Raw genomic sequence first — 22,980 nt, 5'->3', positions numbered from 1 at the left:
TTCTTATTCTATGTGCTATACACTTGTGAGCCAATATACAAACACTTACCTTTAAGCTTCTCAGCAAGCACTGTGGCTTCATGTTCAGAATAATGCATGATTGCTGGCGGTGATGGGGGCCGTAGCTGGTCTACTTCTAGTTTGCGCCGATGGCGCTCTTCCCTTGCAAGCATCCTCTGTTGGCATTCCCATTCATAGAAATCATCTCTTGCTTGGGCAAAATCTACATGCAAGCGGCCAGAGTCCTTTTTGTCAGTGCTTGATCCTAGTCTCATTCTGTAACCTTTAAACATCAAATTTCACAGAGAGAGAGAGGGGGGGGGGGGAGAGAGAGAGAGAGAGAGAGAGATTAAATAAATAAATATAATGAAATAATCTTTTGTGTGTTTTGAGGTACGTTTTTTTTTTTTTTTACAAAACAATTAATAAAGCTGCCAACATTTCCCACTAATAAACCATGAAAATTCTGCAATAATGCATTTATCAAGCATTATGGCCCAAAGGGTTAGACAATGGGTCAATCACTGTGCATATATTGACTTTTCTTCTACTAGTTCCCGATATACTTAATATATTAGACAACCACTCCCTTTCAGGCATAAACTTCTATATTTTCAGATGATTATATAACTAAACACATTTTTTGAACATAATATTAAAGAATTTTTTTTTCTTTTGAAAAGTGTACCACTGAAACAATGTTTTAAACATTTAAACATTAGTAATAAAGTAAGGACTACATCACAGGAGAATTAAAGGGGTATTCCTAGACAGGTGCTAAGTCCTTAAGTCTGCAGCGTGTTTTACAATACGTATCCACCGATGACCCGACTCTATACTATGCCTCCAGCTGTATTCCCCATGTCCTGCTCGCAGCAGTAATCCGCCGCTACGAGCAGCTACACAGGGACCTGCGAGTTACCGCGCGCACAAGCTGTGTATATTGCAGAGCGGCCTCGATATTAGAGTACACTGCACACGCGCACTGCGACTCACATGTCCCTGCGTGGCTGCTCATCCGCAGCCACACAAGCGTCGGCTTGTGGAACCACGCTAAGCATGCGAAACAGTACTGTCCCGTCATCACCCCTGCCTCTGCTCTCTAAAATTTGCCTTGCACGTTGTCTTTATGCCTATTCTACAGTAAAGAAATTTTCTACTGGATGGTGAGTGCAGTCTTCTTTTCTCCTACATTTGATATAACGATAAAAGTATTACCCCTTACAAACTCCTACAAATAAGAATTCAAGAAGACCAGAAAATATCAACAAGTACCATAAAAATGTTTGCTTTTTTAATTCATACTTTTTAATTTACTGTAGCTTCAAAAACTTTTTGGCTGCTTAGACTAAAAGAAAACCTGAGTACATAACATGAGTGCTGCTGCTGCACATTTTCCGCTGTCCTACTTTACAATTCCAGCGTCTATCCAGTTCTTATTTGTGCTCTTAGTTATTGTGGCAACTGACCTTTCCACACAACACTTACATTTTATTGCAGTGTTACAGTAAATAGTTTGCTTGGAAAGGAAAATACGAATATACAAATAAATACCGTTAAGGTAAAATGTAGCTGCAAAGCCATCAGAACTGATTTTTTTTCAATATTCAGTGATACAGCATAAAAAATATTACACTTTACTGCCAGACCTGTTATTTTCTTTATGGAACTAGACAGACAGCTGTGAAGTCCCACCGGGAATAACTGCATTCTCTGAGAACATGACCTAAGAGGTAGAAAGGACACTACAAATTTGTCTCTACAATGTGTTGCTTTAAAAAATAGCAATAGGTTTGGAACAAACCTTAAATTTGTCAAGACATTCTCTGCTCAATCAAGTGACAAGCCTCTCGGCATCCTAATGACAGCGTGATGGCAGCTGGCAGCACCGGCAGCCTGGTATGCTTAAGCTTGATAAGTGGATCAGATGAGACTGCACATGGTTTGATAACACAAACAAACTCGCTAACACTTACAGAAACAGTAAAACTTGCTGATAGGTTACTAATTGCATTTCTGCAGTCTCCATGGCAACCTCACAATTCCGCTTTCTTAGAAGCATCATGGATTTTTACACATTAATTCAAGCACTATTTTTTTATTTTTTTTTTGCCACTTATAACCTATGGAGAAATATAATTTCCAGGCAACTCCACTGGAAGGCACTGACGCCTATATAGTGTAAGAGATCATACAAATAACTGCATGAAGGAGAGACGAGTGGCAAGATGTGTCCACCCCCCCTCCCCCCCCCCCATCCAGCACACTTGTGGCAAATCCAAACATCCGGCACCCAAATTAAGACACCGGATAAATATGAACTGTTAAAATAAATGGGAGCAGTTATATCATCAGCTTCCATCTTGTGCTTTTCCTATAGCCCCAGAGGGAAATGCCATCAGACATATGTGAAGGGGGCCTTCCTCTCCCTTTCCCTTATGAATCATAAATAAAGGTGCATGAAGAATTGCCCTTAAAACCAAAGTGGCATTTAAAAAAAAGTAATCAAATGTAGATCTATCTTCACAATGATGCCAGAATTATCCCTAACCACCAAAAGATCTGAGATACATGGAAATAATCTTGATCACATGTGGCATAAAAATACACATCCCTGCCTTTCCGTTATACTAAGTGTGGCATGTCACAGTATGGATGGTATTTCTATAGAAAGATTTCTAGGTGTCAATCTCAAATCCAGTCAAAATCCTAAATAAATTCAAAATATGCGAGCATTTCACTTTAAAAACTAAGTGTAGGGAAAAATCAAGGCTAATATATATGGCATCAATACCCAGTACGCCAAAAATGCAACTGCATATAAAATAACAGTAACAGTCTCCAATATATTGGGCAAATATTGGCATATCCTCAGACAGGATAAAGTTATGGGGTGGATGTTATCGGTCAAACCCACAGTCATCTATACGCGGGCCAGAAATTTGGGCATTAAGGTTGCCCCAACCATTAGGAAGCCCATCTCTGCTGAGCCATCTTCCACATGGCTCAGTACGAGGGGCTTCTTCAAATGTGAAACTTGCCAAAGTTGTCGTTCAACATCTGGTTGGAAGAAGGTGGAGAGGGTTCAATCTACAGTCAATCATTTTGTATGGGAAATTAGAGACTTTATTACCTGTAACACCAAGGAGGTTGCTTAGATCTTACAGTGTGGGTGTGCAAAACAATATATTGGACATACTAAATGTCCACTCAAAGTGAGGCTAGCAGAACACATTTATAATATTAAAAGGGGCAATAAGAAACATCCATTGTCTGCCCATTTTTCTTTACATCACAGTAGGGATCCATCTAGTTTAGTTTTTGCAAGGCTACAGGTAATCAAACCCAGTTGGCGGGGTCAAAATTTTTTGAATTTGAAAGTCGGGAACCTAGAGGACTTAATTGCAATCTGGAATTATTTGGTTTTCTTTAGGGGTAGAGAATGGTTTATTCTGTACTGGTAAAAAAAAAAAAAAAAATTCTATTTTTAGTTTACTTCTATTCTATTATTATTCCTTTTTATTTTTCTTACTTCGTGTCTAAAACCGCACCTGAATCGCACCTAGTGTGTGAATGGTTACTTAACTACTAACTTCTAAACAACTTTACTTACATTTATTTTTCCCTATTTAAAGTATGTTTTGTTTATTATTTGTCCATAATATGATTCTATCCATGTTTCTTATCTCTGGAGTAATCAGCTGATTAATCAGAGTTGCCTACATAAACTTAGTGTCTGAAACCACACCCAATCGCACCTCGTATGTGAATAGCGACTTATTTTAATCAGAGCTGCCTACATAAACCTGAAACCACACCCAAATCGCACCTAGTATGTGAATGGCGACTTATTTTAATCAGAGCTGCCTACATAAACCTGAAACCACACCCAAATCGCACCTAGTATGTGAATAGCGACTTATTTTAATCAGAGCTGCCTACATAAACCTGAAACCACACCCAAATCGCACCTAGTATGTGAATGGCAACTTATTTTAATCTGAGTTGCCTACATAAACCTAATGTCTGAAACCGCACCAAAATCGCACCTAGTATGTGAATGGCGACTTATTTTAATCAGCGTTGCCTACATAAACCTAATGTCTGAAACCGCACCAAAATCGCACCTAGTGTGTGAATGGTGACTTATTTTAATTGGAGTTGCCTACATAAACCTAGTGTCTGAAACCACACCCAAATCGCACCTAGTGTATGAATGATGAATTATTCTAAACAACTTTATATTTTTATTTATATTTATTTATTTTCCCAATCTAAAGTATGTTCTGTACATTATTTGTCCATTATATGATTCTATCCATGTTTTTCATCTCTGGATGATCCATGCCATATTTTGAATAAGTAACCACATCTAACTCCCAGCTGATTAATCAGAGCTGCCTATATAAATGACCTGTTGTCTGAGTATACCATTCTAAAGCCACTGAGGAAGGGGCTAGTACACACTTGTCCATTCCCCCGAAATGCGTTTGTCCTACCTACCCTGTCTGAACAAGGTGCTAAGGAAGGACTTTTTATTTAGGAACTTTACCTGGATTACTATCTGACCACTATTAGATTCAAAATTATGCCGCTCCTGCCACCACACTGTTCCAACTACATCCATCTGTGTACCCTACTTTGTTCACTGCCACGTACTACTCCAGCTGCCTCCATCTGTGTACCCTGCCAGGTACTATTTCATACACCACCGCATACCACTGCGTGTGCTTCCATCTGCTTACCCTGCCAGGTACTACTTTGCATACCACCGTGTGTCTCCAGCACTTCAAAATCACCAGAGCTCTGCAGCTGCCGGCCGCAGCAAAAACAGCAACCGGCTGGAGCACCTTGGCTGTATACTGTTCCGGCAGAGTTGCAATATTATTTACTGTACACCTGCAATTTTTACATACATCAGCGGAGCCTTTACAGAGTGGTGGACGGCGATTATTCACGCAGCGGTGAGCGTTACATAGTACCATCAGTTATTCAGATACCGCATTAGTGAATACGAACTGCTATTGAATGTGAATTGCGGTCAATTACTATTGCAGTTATATATATTTATTCAGAAGTGTCCTTCCATACACACTGGACATTTTTCTTGTATCTTATAGGGTTACCTTTTTATAGATTATCCAGTTATTATTAAGTATATATTTTTATGTTATTTTATGTTCTATCACACAGGCCCTGTGAGAAATTTTATGTGTAAAGTTATTTATAATAAAATGTATGCATCTTTCCAAACATCCATTGTACAACCTTTTTGGCTGAGGTATTTGAGGACTGGGAACTCTATTATTTTAATTATCCTTTTATTGCAAATTTTTCTTTTGGAGACAATCTTGTGAACGGTTACAGTTGTTTTCTAACATTCGTAAATATGCCAACCTGAAAAGACTTCATTTCATTATACGGATCATGAAAGTCAGATATGCACAGCTCCTAATCTATTTTGCACTAACTCTACCAGTCAGTGGAAGGTTTATATCCCAATTTACATGCTGGTGAATTTTTCACCAAATTAAGGTAGTTGTGTCCAATTTAAGAAACTGTGCTCGTGATGTCATCAGAGAGCATTCCAAAAAGAAAAGAATTTCCTCTGTAGTATTCAGCAGCTAATAAGTACAGGAAGGATTAAGATTTTTTAATAGAAGTAATTTACAAATATGTTTAACTTTTTGCCACCAGTTGATTTAAAAGAAAAAAGGTTTTCACCGGAGTACCCCTTTAATACATGATCACTATATGTTGAAATTATTCGACAAGTGTATTGGGGTCACCGTGTGGCGTTGCCACTTAGACACAGTCATGTTCATTATTTTTGCAGTGGGTTGTAGCAGAAGTACGGCATAGCTTTGCCGTTTAGGCAACTGTAAAACATATGATTTGACAATATGCCTTGTGGGGGCAGTATGCATTAAAGGGGTACTCCACTGGAAAACATTTTTTTCTAAAATCAACTGGTGCCAGATTTGTAAATTACTTCTATTTAAAATCATAATCCTTTCAGTACTCATCAGCTGCTCTATGCTCCAGAGCAAGTTCTTTTCTTTTTGAATTTCCTTTGTCTGACCACAGTGCTCTCTTCTGACACCTCTGTCCGTGTCAGGAACTGTCTGGAGCCGGAGAGGTTTGCTATGGGGATTTCCTCCTACTCTGGACAGTTCCTAAAATGGACAGAGGTATCAGAGCACTGTGGTCAGACAGAAAAAAAATTAAAAAAGAAAAGCACTTCCTGTGGAGCATACAGCAGCTGATAAATACTGGAAGGATTAAGATTTTTTATTAGAAGTAATTTACAAATCTGTTTAACTTTCTGGCACCAGTTGATTTAGAATTTTTTTTTTCCAGTGGAGAACCCCTTTAAAAGAGGATACTGCAGAGGGCATTTGCCAATGTATGTTTGCCTTGACCTCAATGATAGGTCAAAAGAGCCTCAAAGGTGCACATACATTATAACAAGTGTGCTTATATGCTTTGCCTGCAGCACTAGAGGGAAAAATAGTATTGTGTCTCAAAATTTCTCTTTTTTGTGAAATGGAGATGTCATTAAAAATAATGGATGAAGGTATGCGTGTACACTTTCTATTGTCTTTGCTTATCAATAAATAAATGAAAAATCATGCTGCCATTGTTCCTGGTTGGTGTCCTACTTCTCCTAGTGCGAAACATGTCCCAGTTATATCAGCAGGGGAAGATTGTGAATATATAAATAAAATGTATATAATAATACAAAATAGCCATTTTTATTTTAGTCTTTTGTGTGATAATTATAACGTCTATAAATTCAGAAGGAGCTCCTGGGGATATAATATGGTAGTGTTTCTTATTCACAGGGGTGTTCTTTGTATCCATAACAGCGAAGCACAATCCCAAACATGCCTTCTTTCTTACAGTATGCAAAATGACAAAAATCTATGAAAGCTTCCAAAGACAAATACTCTTGATGCTATTTTCTAAAGTTAAGGGGATAGTCAGATGGTAATGATAAATGCACACTACAGCTACATGGACACATTGTGTAGGGTCAAGTGTGATGACCAAAGTAGCCATGTAGCCCTAGCCTTATTGTAAAACATTGGGAGGCAGCAATCATAACAGAGGAATAAAAACATTGCAAACATATTGATAAGGAATATTCCAAATAATTAAGTTCATCCCTAAAAGAGATTAGGGTGTCAGGAAAATGATGTACACACTACTCATTTTCTTCCTGCACAGTTCCAATGGTTTAGGTTCTCAGTGCTGTACTTTCTTTACACACAGGGAAATTATTCAAATTGGGGCAACCACTGGTAAGGTAATTTCATAAAGGGGATCCTATTTAACAGCTGCTCATCAAAGTTATCTGTTTTTACCTGAAATCCACTGACTTTTTAACTCTTATCCATAAGGGAACAGCTATGTCCTGCTAATCTTTAAAGGGGTTCTCCCTTGTTTATACTGTTTTTTTGTTATTATGTTTGTGTGTTATGTGTGTATAAGTATGTGTTTTTTTTTATGTGTGTTGTGATTAAGTATATATGTATTTTCTTACCTTTTGTGAAGATCCGGAAGCTGGCCCCTTTTTCTTCCAGCGGCTTGCTGTGTAACCTCGGCCTCCGCCATGTTGTGTTCGGTAAGTGGGATGTCGGGGGGTCTGTTCTTGCTTCTGTCCTTCCTATCTTCTGACGTCCGAGACAAAGCTTTTCTTCCTGTTTCTTCCGTGGCTCAGCGACGAATCTACGGCCTCTTCCGGTGCATGCAGTTTTTTTTTTTTTTTTTAAACAATAAAGTTTTTTTTGTCTAATTGACAAACTGTCTGCGCTTGCGCGAAGCTACGCTATTAGTGTAGACCTAACATACGCTACGCTGTTAGGGTAGCACCTGCGTACTCGTGCATGCGCAGACAGTTTGTCAATTAGACAAAATAAACTTTATTGGTAAAAAAAAACAAAAAACTACCTGCGCTTGTGCCAGAAGAGGCCGCAGATTCGTCGCTGAGCCACGGAAGAAACAGGAAGAAAAGATTCGCCTGGGACGTCAGAAGATAGGAAGGACAGAAGCAAGAACACACACCCCGATATCCCACTTACCGAACACAACATGGCGGAGGCCGAGGTTACACAGCAAGCCGCTGGAAGGAAAAGGGGCCAGCTTCCGGGTCTTCACAAAAGGTAAGAAAATACATATATACATAATCACAACACACGTAAAAAAACACATACTTATACACACAACACACAAACATAATAACAAAAAACAGTATAAACAAGGGAGAACCCCTTTAATGTTTATTGGGTACTGGGGGCAATTTAAAATTGCACTCTGGTCTCCTCTTTGGAATCTGTGCTAATTCTCATGTTTTACACTGCAGCTCTACTTCTTTAGACTGACTGCTGATAATCAGCACAAACCCACCCCATCCTAACCAGGAAACCAATGCATGGTCACATAGGGTAGTAGTGTGTAGCGTAGACAAAACCTGCAGAGAGACATTTTCTTTTCCATGATGTGAACAACCTGGTGAATGTCAATTGCTTATCGGAGGAAGAAACGGCAGTTGAAAGAGGCAATATGGGCAAATGATAATCTGCTACAAACATTGGGTCCTGGCATTCACAGATTATTGCAGATCAGAAACATTTCTTTATGGCAAAGGTATTTCCTAATGACGACTGCCTCTCTCAGCCGGACAGAGTTCCATGTGGTCATTTGGCCTAAAAATTTCCAAAATTTCAATTCGGTATGTGAGATGTGACACAAAAATTACCCAATCCTTGTAGGCCCCACCAAGCAACTGTGAGGACTTACAGGATTTGAAGCCAGTTAGCACTGGACACCTTGAAAGGTCTTGTGAACAATGCCATTTCTACAAAAGGGTGAAAGGTGCAACCACCTGGGGTGCCGACTCATACATGGGGTCACAACTCAAAACAGCTGCTTAGAGGAAGCATGCACATCTGTCCTAAAGGGGCCCTAACACACACAAGACCCTGATGCAAGGCAGTGTCTGAACATTTTGTCTGCTGGCACGGACAAGATCGTGAATAGAGTTGAGGTATTTTGCCCAGATTGTGGCTGACTCATACATGATCTTTACCCTGCCAAGTACCAGAAGGTAGCAGCAGCACACACAGTATCCTGATGCTGGGTAGCGTCAGGTACTGGGAGTGCTAGGAATACTCGATCTGAGGTCTGAATTATTTCAGTCTAGGATTGAATGATTGAAGTAGGTTTGGTCTATAATTTAATATTTTTTGGTCTGGAGTCTGAACAATTATGTGTATGTTCCGAAGGGTAATTTTTTTTGTCTAATAAGGTTAGGGTTCTAAAGGCTAATTTTTTGTCTGGGCTGTGTATACTTTTGGGTAAAAAAAATGCTCTCCCTGCAGCTATTGCCGCTGTTTCTCTGTGCAGAGACAAAATAAAGAAAGTGTGGGCAGTCAAGTAGGGCTCTGAGCAGGCTCCTGTCTTGTCAATCAGCCTGTGGTGTGAGCAAGAAGTGTGTTATAGAGCCTCAGTGCACAGAGCCCTGCTGGTCCTCAGTGCACAGAGCCCTGCTGGTCCTCAGTGCACAGAGCCCTGCTGGTCCTCAGTGCACAGAGCCCTGCTGGTCCTCAGTGCACAGAGCCCTGCTGGTCCTCAGTGCACAGAGCCCTGCTGGTCCTCAGTGCACAGAGCCCTGCTGGTCCTCAGTGCACAGAGCCCTGCTGGTCCTCAGTGCACAGAGCCCTGCTGGTCCTCAGTGCACAGAGCCCTGCTGGTCCTCAGTGCACAGAGCCCTGCTGGTCCTCAGTGCACAGAGCCCTGCTGGTCCTCAGTGCACAGAGCCCTGCTGGTCCTCAGTGCACAGAGCCCTGCTGGTCCTCAGTGCACAGAGCCCTGCTGGTCCTCAGTGCACAGAGCCCTGCTGGTCCTCTGTGCCCTGCTTGTCCTCGGTGTACAGAGCCCTGTTTGTCCTCAGTGTACAGAGCCCTGCTTGTCCTCGGTGTACAGAGCCCTGCTTGTCCACCCTGCACAGAGCCCTGCTTGTCCTCAGTGTACAGAGCCCCGCTTGTCCTCACTGCACAGAGCCCCGCTTGTCCTCACTGCACAGAGCCCCGCTTGTCCTCACTGCACAGAGCCCCGCTTGTCCTCACTGCACAGAGCCCCGCTTGTCCTCACTGCACAGAGCCCCGCTTGTCCTCACTGCACAGAGCCCCGCTTGTCCTCACTGCACAGAGCCCCGCTTGTCCTCACTGCACAGAGCCCCGCTTGTCCTCACTGCACAGAGCCCTGCTTGTCATCAGTGCACAGAGCCCTGCTTGTCCTCACTGCACAGAGCCCTGCTTGTCCTCACTGCACAGAGCCCTGCTTGTCCTCACTGCACAGAGCCCTGCTTGTCCTCACTGCACAGAGCCCTGCTTGTCCTCACTGCACAGAGCCCTGCTTGTCCTCACTGCACAGAGCCCTGCTTGTCCTCACTGCACAGAGCCCTGCTTGTCCTCACTGCACAGAGCCCTGCTTGTCCTCACTGCACAGAGCCCTGCTTGTCCTCACTACACAGAGCCCTGCTTGTCCTCACTGCACAGAGCCCTGCTTGTCCTCACTGCACAGAGCCCTGCTTGTCCTCACTGCACAGAGCCCTGCTTGTCCTCACTGCACAGAGCCCTGCTTGTCCTCACTGCACAGAGCCCTGCTTGTCCTCACTGCACAGAGCCCTGCTTGTCCTCACTGCACAGAGCCCTGCTTGTCCTCACTGCACAGAGCCCTGCTTGTCCTCACTGCACAGAGCCCTGCTTGTCCTCACTGCACAGAGCCCTGCTTGTCCTCACTGCACAGAGCCCTGCTTGTCCTCACTGCACAGAGCCCTGCTTGTCCTCACTGCACAGAGCCCTGCTTGTCCTCACTGCACAGAGCCCTGCTTGTCCTCACTGCACAGAGCCCTGCTTGTCCTCACTGCACAGAGCCCTGCTTGTCCTCACTGCACAGAGCCCTGCTTGTCCTCACTGCACAGAGCCCTGCTTGTCCTCACTGCACAGAGCCCTGCTTGTCCTCACTGCACAGAGCCCTGCTTGTCCTCACTGCACAGAGCCCTGCTTGTCCTCAGTATACAGAGCCCTACTTCTCCTCACTGCACAGAGCCCTGCTTGTCCTCAGTATACAGAGCCCTGCTTGTCCACCCACACTTCCTCTATTTGAACTCCTCACAGAGACACACAGATAGCTTCAGGGACTAAAATATACACATTTGTAACCAATGTATATTACAAATATACATAAAATGGTATTATCTACATTACATAAAACATTTTTGTTAACAACATGTACACTTTAGTTGGTTTGGAAATTTTTTGTTTTGCCCAATATAGGGTCTGATTAATTTAGGGATCTGATCTAGGGTTTGAAACAATTTTATTGACATTGATATAATTATGCATGACTATTATTATATAATCAGTATTATTTGTTTGGGTGTTCACTTTTTTTTTAGATTTGTCCTGTTGGCCAAATTACTTCGAAGTTAAGTTAGTTGTATAGTCAAACATTGATGCGTCAGAGCATTTTTTTTATTTTTATTTGAGGGGGGGGCAGTTCTGTTTAAAAAGCCTAGAATAACTCCTATGATCCTTAGTTATAAGCTACAGACTGTCACTGAAATAGTATTGGTTAGCAGACTTGCTAAAAAGCAGTTGATGTCTTATCTGTTATGTGTTAAATTTCAAGAAAGTTTCCCTTTAAAAATAAAGAATCAGCGAAGGACAGGATGTGGCCATAGGCATACATGAAATGATCCAAGGTCAATAAAAGGACAAACCTGAATGTAAATTAAAAAAAAAAAAGTTGCCAAAAATAGAATGTACTGTACCAGATAAGTAAATGGCTTTATCAACCATGAACTCTTCTGAAAATCGAATGTGACAGAAATTCTTCTTGCTTTTACGAATTGCTGTAATGTCTCCACATTGCTCAAAGACCTCATGAATAAGCTTCTCGGTAGCATTTTCAGGTAATCCTCCAACAAACACAGTTTTACAACCAGGAGGCCGTTCTCTTGTAGAAGGTGGAGGCAAATCTATAGAAAACATAGAAAATAAATGTAATTTTACATAAAAAACATTTTTTAAATAAAAACACAAAATGCATAGAAATTTTTAGTATCCCAGCTTTTCTCTCAAACTCTTAAAATCCACATATATAATAAAAATATGACAATTTAAATACCAGAAAATTACCAATGTATAAGAAATAGTTTTTGTATTGGAGAAAAATAAACTGTCCTGTAAGTCAAGAACTTACAAGTAGCCTGTGGTTAAGGGAGTTATCCACCATAAGGTGATTTTAGTACTTACCTGCCAGACAGTAATGGACATGCTTAGGAAGGATCTGCGCTTGTCTCAAGCTTAATGCTACTGATTTATTTTTGTGAAACGGCTATTTCCTATTGGAATGCCCTCCCTTCCACTACAAGTCCCAGGATTTCTTGTTTCTAATTGTGAGATCACTTTTCTTCCTCCCACTCCTCAGTCACCCCATCCATTGAAGTACAGGTGAGCTGTCTTCCATGCTTGCTGTGAACAATAGAGCAGTGTTTTCTAACCTGGGTGCCTCCAGTTGTTGCAAAACTACAACTCACTGCAGAATGATCTCCTTCCCACGAGCGGTCGCTTCACCCATTGAAGCAGACAGGCTACCTCTGAACACCTGACTAGTGATGTAATACACTGGAACGACACTCATTTTATATGCTGGTAAAAATAAACCTTGGTGCAAAGATCACATAAGAATTGTTAGACCACTATCAAACACAGGTACAGGGGGAGATTTATCAAAACCTGTCCAGAGGAAAAGTTGCCGAGTTGCCCATAGCAACCAATCAGATCACATATTTCATTTTGCAGAGGCCTTGTTAAAAATGAAAGGCGCATTCTGATTGGTTGCTATGGGCAACTCAGCAACTTTTCCTCTGGACAGGTTTTGATAAATTCCCCCCACACAGACACACGAATACCCCTTTAATGCATTCTCACATCCAGGGGTCCAGGGGTGCTACTAGAGAAGTCCAGGCCCCATAGTAAAACTTTAAATGAGCCCCACTTCCAAGGGTTAAATCACACCAGCATCAGAACATTGAGCACCGAACCAGCAGGTGCTTAGATACAGTACCTCAGCAGTGCTTTGTCCCTTGATATGCTGTATAATAAATATCAGAACTGAGGGGCCTACATATAATTTGCCCCTTCAAAAGGCCAAAGGCGCATTATAGTTTATTTATTGTAAGAGCTAATCAAGCATACTGCTAAAAAATAATACTGTTACCAACAGCAAGACATCACCATATATATCAATGTCATTCTGTTACCAAAAAACCTCACAATACCAAGACCAATATTACCAATAATACCAGTTAGAGATGAGCAAATCTTTGAAAAATTTGATTCAGCAGATTCACCGAATTTTCCCCCCAAAATTTGTTTAGATCCAAATTTATTCGCGTTATTTATTGGCCTACAGAGAGCTGCAATAGGGGTGTAGAACACGTTGCCTTGCTGTAACACGCATAGGGTGTGTGCTGGATTAGTGAAAAAATACTGTTATTCAGTATGACAAGCAGATCAGAGGCGTTGCTATTAGAATCACTGTCGCAGAGCGCCCCAATGACAGAGCCTGGAGGTGGCATCAGTATGAGGAGACCATATAGTGGCTGAATGAGACAGCGTGGAGGTGTCGGCAGCATGTGGAGACCATATAGTGGCTGAATGACACAGTGTGGAGGTGGCGGCAGATTGAGGAGACCAGGGATGTTCCTTTAGCCCTCCCTCACTCCTTTTTTCAGCAGATTAAGTCCCTTTTTTCCAGATACATATGGAAGACAACCAGACCTTGCTTGGTTGCAGATTGCTAATTATACCACCACAGGAGGGGGGAATTGGCCTACCAGACGTGGGTGCTCTCTATAGGGCGGTTCAATTGCAGAAGTGGATGGAGCTGGAACTGGTCGTTCCTTCACCAGAGCCACCCACGCCTGACTGCTTACATGCTAGATCTGGGGTTCATTCACCTAGTCTTTTGCATGACCTGTGGTTCCCCCCAAGAGTGAGATTCAGATTCGATTCTCCCCATCTCCTCTATCTAGGTATCCTTGCTACATGGTCGGATCTCTCTTCCTCTCTAGCCCCCTCACCTCTTCTTCCTGTCAGTCTAATACCTGCGGCTGTGGGTAAGCAATCTGCCACGTATTAGCCAATGTGGGATAAACTCAGCAACATTCGTGTATCTCATCTTCTGCGGGATGGGGTGACACCAACCCCTGAGACCTTGGTTTCGCTGTTACCCACACAGAGGTACTCTTATGCACCATTTTGTTAGTTGTTGCTCCGATTTGGGGAAAAAAATTTGGCCCACTGCGGAAGGCCACCAAGTTTGAAGAAATGGTCTTAAGCCCCAATCCTAAACATAAAAGTATAAAGCGGTGCCTCCCTTTGGTTACAGCTTCATCCCATACTACATCACCTCTTGGGCACAACAATTAGGTTTAAACCTCTCCGACACAGATGTGGCACTTATCCTGAGACAATCACATGGTTTCTCTCACTGTGTAAGGCTGCAGGAGTCACACTATAAAGTAGTATCCAGATGGTATAAGACGCCAGAATTTCTCCACACTCATAAGTTAACAGACTTTAATTTGTGCTGGAGGTGTAGAGCGCATGTCAGTACTCACGCGCATATATGGTGGACTTGCCCGGTCATAGCGGAATTTTGGAGGGAACTTAATAAAGTGATTGATGCTATTACTCACTCCACAGTCCCCTTATCTCCATCCTCCCTTCTCCTGGGTATGCCGTCCTTGGGATATACTCTGGGGACGCAATCTCTCATTACTCACCTATTAGCTGCAGCCAAGTCCCTTGTCCCGTTACACTGGCTGCATACGAGCCCAGATTCTATGGAGGAATGGGTGACTAAGATTCACCAGTTGTGCAGGTTTGAGGAACTGTGCCACAGAGCGAATAGGACACATGCCAAATTCTTGAAAGTGTGGAAACCCTGGTTGACCTCTGAGTACTGTACACGAAAGACCGTGGTTTAGACAGAACATCATATCTGCTCTTAACTTATTGGACGCAACTAGAATATATTGATTGTGTTTTTCCTTTTCTTCATTGATGCTCTTCCTTCCCCCCCCCCCCCCCTCCTACATCTTACTACACCTACCCATCCTCACCTACCATTTTGATTGACACATACTGGAGGTGGCAGCAGCATGAGGGGAACATTTGGTGGCAGTATAAGACAGCTTGGAGCTGGCATCAGCAAGAGGAGAACATATGATGGCAAAATGAGACAGTCTGGAGGTGGCATCAGCACAAGGAGAACATATGGAGGCAGAATGAGTCAGCCTTGAGGTGGCATCAGTATGAGAACATATGGTGGCAGAATGAGACAACCTGGAGGTGGCATCAGCATGAGGAGAGCATATGGTGGCAGAATGAGACAGCCTGGCGATGGCAGTAGCAGAATCAGGAGTCCTGAAAGTGACCTGGTGACATAGTGGGGCAGTGGGTGGCAATACCAGTACCCGTTGACGAAGGTGGGTTGAAAAATGAGAACTTGGCATCAGATGTGTGGCACATTAGATAGGTCTCAGATCAGAATAGTAGCTGAGGCAGGTAGGCAGAAGAAAACGGTCTTTTTGGAAAAGTGTTAGTGTGCACAAGTATTGAGGACATGCATTACTTAAAACGTAACTTTTAATAATATGCTTAGGATAAAATATATGGACCCAAAAGGAAAGGTGTGCAAAAAACACCATGTGCCACCTACACCACCAAGTATTGATGTGATGCAAAGACCTCTAAAAGGTGGAAGGGAACAACTTATGGTCCATTGAAATTGGTGGGGGTAAAAACTTTCCGTGTAAGGCCCTACTCTCATATTGTTAATTCCCTTCTTGGCAAGTGTCACTCGCCCTAAAAAGGGTGTCCCCACACAGGAACATCTCCCTATTTCCACCTACAAACACTGCCATCTCCCAGGGTTTTTAGGCAGAAATTGGGATTGGCTCCTGTGTGGGGCCGCCCTTTTTAAGACAAGTAACACTTTCTTCGAAAAGGTGGAAGGGAACAACATATTGTCTATTGTAGCAGGTGGGGGTAAAAACTTCCCCTGTAAGGACCCATTAATTCCCTTCTTGGCAAGTGTTACTCACCCTAAAAAGGGTGGCCCCACACAGGAAACTCTATTTCCACCTAATAACCCTGGGAGAGGTTCATGTTTGGGGCCACCCTTTTTAGGGCAAGTAACACTTGCCAATAAGGGAATTAATAATGCGAGAGTAGGGCCTTACAAGGGAAGTTTTAACCCCCATAGGTTACAATGGACAATATGTTGTTCCCTTCCACCTTTTAGAAGTCTTTGCATCACATCAATACTTGGTGTTGTAGGTGGCACATGGTGTTTTTTGCACACTTTCCTTTTGTTTGATTTAAAAAAAATTGGGGTATATATTTGATCCTAAGAATATTATTAAAAGTTAAGTTTTGCGTAATGCATATCCTCAATACTTACTTGTGGTCTGATGCCGAGGAATGTCTGTAACTTGGGGGCAGCACCATAAATATGTTTAGTACTATCCATATTTGTGAAGTGTTGGTGTGGCACCATGGTCAATCTATTCTGATGCATCAGGCATTGGGGGGTTAAAATCCTGGCTGATCAATGCCTGATTCATCTTCACAAAGGTCAGTCTCTTCACATTTATTGTGGACAGACAAGTTACTATGGTTACTATGGTCCCCGCCGCACTAAACAACTGCTCTGATGGCACACTACTGCCCGGGCAGGACCGCTTTTCCAGGGCAAACTGCTAGTTGAAGCCACAAATCAAGTTTGGCTGCCCAGAAGTCCAGTGGATCTTCAAGGTGTGTATGCATGGTCATGTCAAGGTATGCCACCACCTGCTGGTTTAGGTTCTGCTCCAGGTCTACCTGCTGCTGATGAGTGGCTTTACTATGCAGGTGAAGAAAGCTACTCATCAGCGACTGTAGACTAATGTTGCTGATAATGGAGCTTGTACTGCTCCTGCCACCCCACCCTTCCCCAGCAACCATGGCAGTGGAAGGTGAGCGCAGAGGGTCCCCCGATTCAGACCTGCGAGAGGATGAACGATGGCACAGATAGGCATCGGCCAACTGACTACTACTGACTACTACTGACAACCAGATTGAACACGTGTGCCATGCAGGACGCATGTCTCAGGCTTCCGTGCAGGGAGCATGTTCTTCCCGTTGTCAGTCACCATGGTTCCCATTTCCAGTTTTCGTGGAGTAAGCCATGATTCGATTTCTTGTTAAATGACTTAGCAGTTCCTCCCCTTGTGTGACTCCATTCACCAAGGCTAACCATGTGAAGAACAGCGTGACACCGCCGTGCCCTGCACACATGGTATGCTGGAGGGGCACTGAGACTTGTCAGTACAGTGAAGGCTAAGGTCACAGTGGAGGAAAAGGACCCACAGCCTGAGAGTGTGGAAATGGAAGCAGCGTGACCGGTCATAGTTGCTGTTGTGGCTGTGCAGGAACCACATTCACTCAGTGGGTCGTAAAGGACATGTATTGTCCTTGACCGTAGTTACAGCTCCACATGTCGGCGTGCCGTGTACTTTGGTACACACCGACAGGCTCAAGGACTGGCCCACCAAAATTGTGCAGGGCTGGTACTGCCTGCTTCACAAAGAAATGATGGCTTGGGACTATCCATCTCGGCATGGAACAAGCCATCAGTTCTCTGAAAGGTGCAGAGTCCACCACTTGAAAAGGGAGGGACTGCAGCACCAGCAACTTGGACAGGAGCACATTCAGCTTCTGCGCCATTGGATGAGTGGAAGCATACTGTTGCCACGCTTCACCTTCTGCCGACACATCTTGCATGTGGCCAGGTTAACATCCTCCGGATGCTTGATGAAAAACTGCCACACCGACGAGTAGCTGATTTTCCCACCAACAGTCCACACTGATTCACTGCAACTGTCGCCGACTCCTGGGACCCCGTTCCACTACCTCCCGGGAAGGTAGGCTGCCGCGAAGCAGGTGGTCACCTTGGCCACCATGCTGACTGCCAACCATGCTACCACCTTGCTGGCTTAGCTGCTGCCTCACGGGTAACCTGCAACCCTCTTCTCCTGATGATGATGAAGCCCGTTCTGCACCCGACTCCCAAGTGTGATCAGCTTCATCATCATCGAGTTGTGTCTGCATGTCACTGATCTCCTCCTCAGGTTCCTCAACAGTAGCTGCTTCAGGAGCCTGAATGCTGGCAGCACCACCTCCCATGCCACTCTCCTCATGACTTGCTTACTTGCCCGCCTAGCGGAGGAAGCAGCGGATGTCTTCTCCACTTCTTGGCTGGGCAGTAGCTGGTGATTGTTCTCTAGTAGATCGTCCTCACTAAAAAGTGGAGCTGAAACCACAGCATAAGATACTTCTGTGGGGGAGGGAACAGCATAGAACAGAGGCAATGGGAGGACAGGGACTGCTCCCGGGTCATGCCAACTGAGGGTTGTGTCTGAGGAACCCACCGACTGGGGGTGTCAGATGTCACTTGTGATGAAGTGGATGACAGTGTTTACCAATCGATGACGCTAGATGGGTTGCTTTAGACACGACCGCTAGCTGATAGCGGGAGCTCAGGCCTCCCGCTGCGACTCCTGCTGCCACTCGCCCCTAGTCTGCTGTGACCTCTGTCTTCTGTGCACGTCCTGGCACTTCTCTGCCTGACATACTTAGTGCGTATATGAGGGGAGTACAATACGCTCCACTATGCTTAAAATAGTGTTTGTCTACAACACCAGCAGATGTGTACTTTTGCCTGGCCTTTCACAGTATCTAGGCCCTTAAGACTTTAACAGGAACAAAATGGTATACCACTTAGATGTACGCACATGTTACACTTAATAGAGGACAATATGCTTCTAGTGCTCTGCTCACCCTTACTGGCTGGCTACTATTGGCTTTTCAGTTGTTGTACACACCAGTGCTGCAGCACAGTGTCGCTGTGTACTACACCCAAAATTGCACTCTCTATCTCACTCCCATCCCTATCAGTGCTTCTAGGCTAGATTTGGGCTTGAGATGAATTGCTGCTGTAAAAAAAGCTTTTCTGTGCAACACACCTCTCTTTCCCTCTCTGCATCAGAACGCTAATGTGACTGGGTGGTGAATCGATGCTGTAAAAATGCTTTTCTGTGCAAAACACACTGCTCTCTGTCCCTAATACCAGTATACAGGGGTCAACTATGATCACCATACATATTACTATTATACTGACCAAATTATGTACCCTGAGACCAATATTACCAGTATACAAGAATGAATATTATCAAAATACATATTTACTACCATATTATTGCTGACCAAATACATCATACTGAGAATAGTACCAATACTATTAGAGATAAATAATAATGTCACGCATTACACAGTGTCTGACTAATGCCTCTATACTAATACTGGATAAGAACCTCTATACACAGGCTCTGCAGACCACTTAAGTGATACACCCCTTTGGCAATGAATCTAAAATCTACTAGAGGTTACCATTTTGAATAAGCTTACATTACATTTCGGTAAGAGATCGGAACACCGATGGTCAGCTTACAATATTGAGTGGGATTTTCTGAATTTTAAAGCGTTGTGCCCTAAATGGCGCTGTACACTTAATATAAAACTACTACAGCTACACTGAAAAAAAAAATCTCTGCAAACCTGCAACAAATACAAGTGTATTCATAGAGTATTACACGTGAATTTTTCTGTAGATTTCACAATATAATAGGCACGTTAAAGGGGTACTCCGCCCTTAGACATCTTATCTCCTATTCAAAGGATAGGGGATAAGAGGTTTTATCGTGGGGGTCCCGCCATTGGGGACCCTCGCGATCTCCGTGCTGCACCCGGCATTCGTTTAGCGCATCGGGTGCAACACCGGAGGCTCGTTACGTCACGGCCGTGCCCCCTCAATGCAAATCTATGGGAGGTGGTGTGACGCCATCCGGCCGAAGTTTGCTCCATGCACCGGAAGTCTGGGGTGCCGCAGCACAGATGGTGGCGATCAGACATCTTATCCCTTATCCTTTAAGGATATAAAAATCAGCATTATGCTTTAAAATCTGCATGGATATTTCCTACATGTGAATGGGGTTTCAAATAACCTGGTCTCATGTACTGTACAAATGATTCGCATAGTTTCAAGGTGGAATCTGCATTGAAAATTTGTTGTGACAACATCTGAATAGTGGCTTAGGTTTTCAAAAACTAGAGAAAACTATTGAAATCAAATGATAAGAGAACAGTGAAAATCTAAAGGTAAAACTGCATGTAATAATAAGGCAAATATAACAAATAATACTACTTAATGACAGCATCTTCACATATGCTTTCCTTGGGAACAAAAACATTGTGATAGCTCAAAATTTTTGCTTCATACACATATACAAGATCGGGTGCAATTGTATCCTCCTTTAACTACTGCATTAAGAGACATCAAAAAGGGAAAGAAAAATGCTAAAACTAAAAAAAAAGAAAGGAAAAAAAAAACAAGAAATAGAAAGCTCTGACATTATGATGAAAAACTCTGCTGGTTATCGCTGCTGTCTTGTTTCAGATAAAACAACAGAATACCAGAACAAAGGAAAACATAACCTAACAGCAGGCATGTACGGACTTGGCTGAGAAGATGAACACTCACAATTTAGATTTCACCATTATTAAGGGAGTTGGAGGTGATTTAAATAACATTTATTTTTATAAAATATGTGGAGAAAAAATTGAATGACAACCAAATGGTCAATACTGACCTACATTTTTCTTCTTCTGTCTTTTGTTGAAAGCAAAAAGTGAATATAATTGCCTTTCTGATAAATTAGAAAAAGCCCTGACTGTATGCACTTTTAGCGCATATGAACACTATGAGGGGAAGGGGGGGGGGGGGGCCTATTTACTAGCCAGAGCCTCTTGAATCAAAAGACTCCTCTATTATATGAGTAGAAATGTCCAATTATTAGAGGTAAACAGGACAACGTGGACTTAGAGCCATGGAAGTATAAAGCAGAATTGATGTTACCGCAATGAGTGACTGTCTGATCCAATGCTGCATCCCTAGGGCAACAGCCGCTTGGCATTCTTCAATGTTGTTTCATAGAAAACAATGGGGAATTATATGCACAGTAACAATATAACACCAACCATCACTCTGTCACACAATGACAGGCACTGGAGTCCTTTCCAAAGATGCAGCAAGTTGTTAAGTCCACTGGCATCTAAACATAATGTTTCTATCAAAAGGGAAGCTTGTGGGGGAGTAGGTTGGTCATGCTACAGCTTGTTTGGATCATGCAGACCGAGTCATTATTTGAATGAGATTGGCAGTGCATGAGATCATAAAAAGATGGAAGGATTTTGTAAAATAGAAATTAACAATATTAATTCCGTCATATATACTCAGAGCTCCATGCAGTTGCACTTGAAAAATGTTTTCATTCTCTACACCAGTGGTGCCCATACTGTGGACCCCCAGCTTCAGTTTGGAGACCACTGCTCTACACCATACTGGAAATTCATTGGAATTACTGATGATGTTGATTTGTAACTAGAGCCCAGAAATCCACATGCATAGTCTCCTCAAACAGCAAACATTAAAGTGCACTTGCCATTTGTAAAAATGTTTTATATAATGTAGATATTAACATATGTATATTTGTAATATACACTGGTTAAAAAATGTGTATATTTTTGGGCAACAAAAAAAAGTCACTGCAGCTGTTGCCTGTGTATCTCTGTGAAGAGACAAAATACATGAAGTTAGGGTGGACAAGCAGGGCTCTGTGCACCGAGGACAAGCAGGGCTCTGTGCACCGAGGACAAGCAGGGCTCTGTGCACCGAGGACAAGCAGGGCTCTGTGCACCGCGGACAAGCAGGGCTCTGTGCACCGAGGACAAGCAGGGCTCTGTGCACCGAGGACAAGCAGGGCTCTGTGCACCGAGGACAAGCAGGGCTCTGTGCACCGAGGACAAGCAGGGCTCTGTGCACTGAGGACAAGCAGGGCTCTGTGCACTGAGGACAAGCAGGGCTCTGTGCACTGAGGACAAGCAGGGCTCTGTATACTGCGAGGACAAGCAGGGCTCTGTATACGGCGAGGACAAGCAGGGCTCTGTGCAGCGAGGACAAGCAGGGCTCTGTGCAGCGAGGACAAGCAGGGCTCTGTGCAGCGAGGACAAGCAGGGCTCTGTGCAGCGAGGACAAGCAGGGCTCTGTGCAGCGAGGACAAGCAGGGCTCTGTGCAGCGAGGACAAGCAGGGCTCTGTGCAGCGAGGACAAGCAGGGCTCTGTGCAGCGAGGACAAGCAGGGCTTTGTGCAGCGAGGACAAGCAGGGCTCTGTGTAGCGAGGACAAGCAGGGCTCTGTACACTGAGGACAAGCAGGGCTCTGTGCAGCGAGGACAAGCAGGGCTCTGTGCAGCGAGGACAAGCAGGCCTCTGTGCAGCGAGGACAAGCAGGGCTCTGTGCAGCGAGGACAAGCTGGGCTCTGTGCAGCGAGGACAAGCTGGGCTCTGTGCACGGAAGACAAGTCCTGCCCACACTTTCTGTATTTTGTCTCTGCACAGAGGCACACAGGCAATAGCTGCAGGGAGAGCATTTTCTACCTAAAAGTATACACTTTTTTTTATAACCAATGTATATTACAAATATACATATAGTGGTATTATGTACATTATATAAAATAATGTTGCAACTGACATTTGCTATTTTTTTATATAATGTACGTAGTACCCTTATATGTATATTTGTAATATACATTGGTTATTTAAATTTTTTTTTCAAGTTTGCTCTAATGCCGCTTTATCAGAATGACAAAGACTCAATGAACCCTAGTAAGGTACTGGGTGACTACATTATAGCACTATGCTTTTAAAACTCCCATTGTTTTCAATGTTTACTCGTATGTGGACA

At 43.4% G+C, this 22,980-nt stretch overlaps 1 protein-coding gene across 2 annotated transcripts in view; it reads right to left on the bottom strand.

The window, feature by feature from the left end:
- ENOX1 (ecto-NOX disulfide-thiol exchanger 1) overlaps positions 1–22,980 on the bottom strand; it is a 220,610-nt gene that overhangs the window by 132,863 nt on the left and 64,767 nt on the right. For both annotated transcript variants that reach the window (XM_056555436.1, XM_056555435.1), the window contains exons 4-5: positions 11,840–12,046; positions 50–283 (exon numbers count right to left, since the gene is read on the bottom strand). In XM_056555436.1, the coding sequence (XP_056411411.1) occupies positions 50–283; positions 11,840–12,046 (441 nt within the window). The remainder of the gene's footprint in view (positions 1–49; positions 284–11,839; positions 12,047–22,980) is intronic.

Source organism: Hyla sarda, chromosome 2 (genome assembly GCF_029499605.1).
Source record: "Hyla sarda isolate aHylSar1 chromosome 2, aHylSar1.hap1, whole genome shotgun sequence".
Taxonomy (NCBI): Eukaryota; Metazoa; Chordata; class Amphibia; order Anura; family Hylidae; genus Hyla; species Hyla sarda.
The sequence above is the reverse complement of the archived record's forward strand: the minus strand, read 5'-3'. Positions and strand labels throughout refer to the sequence as shown.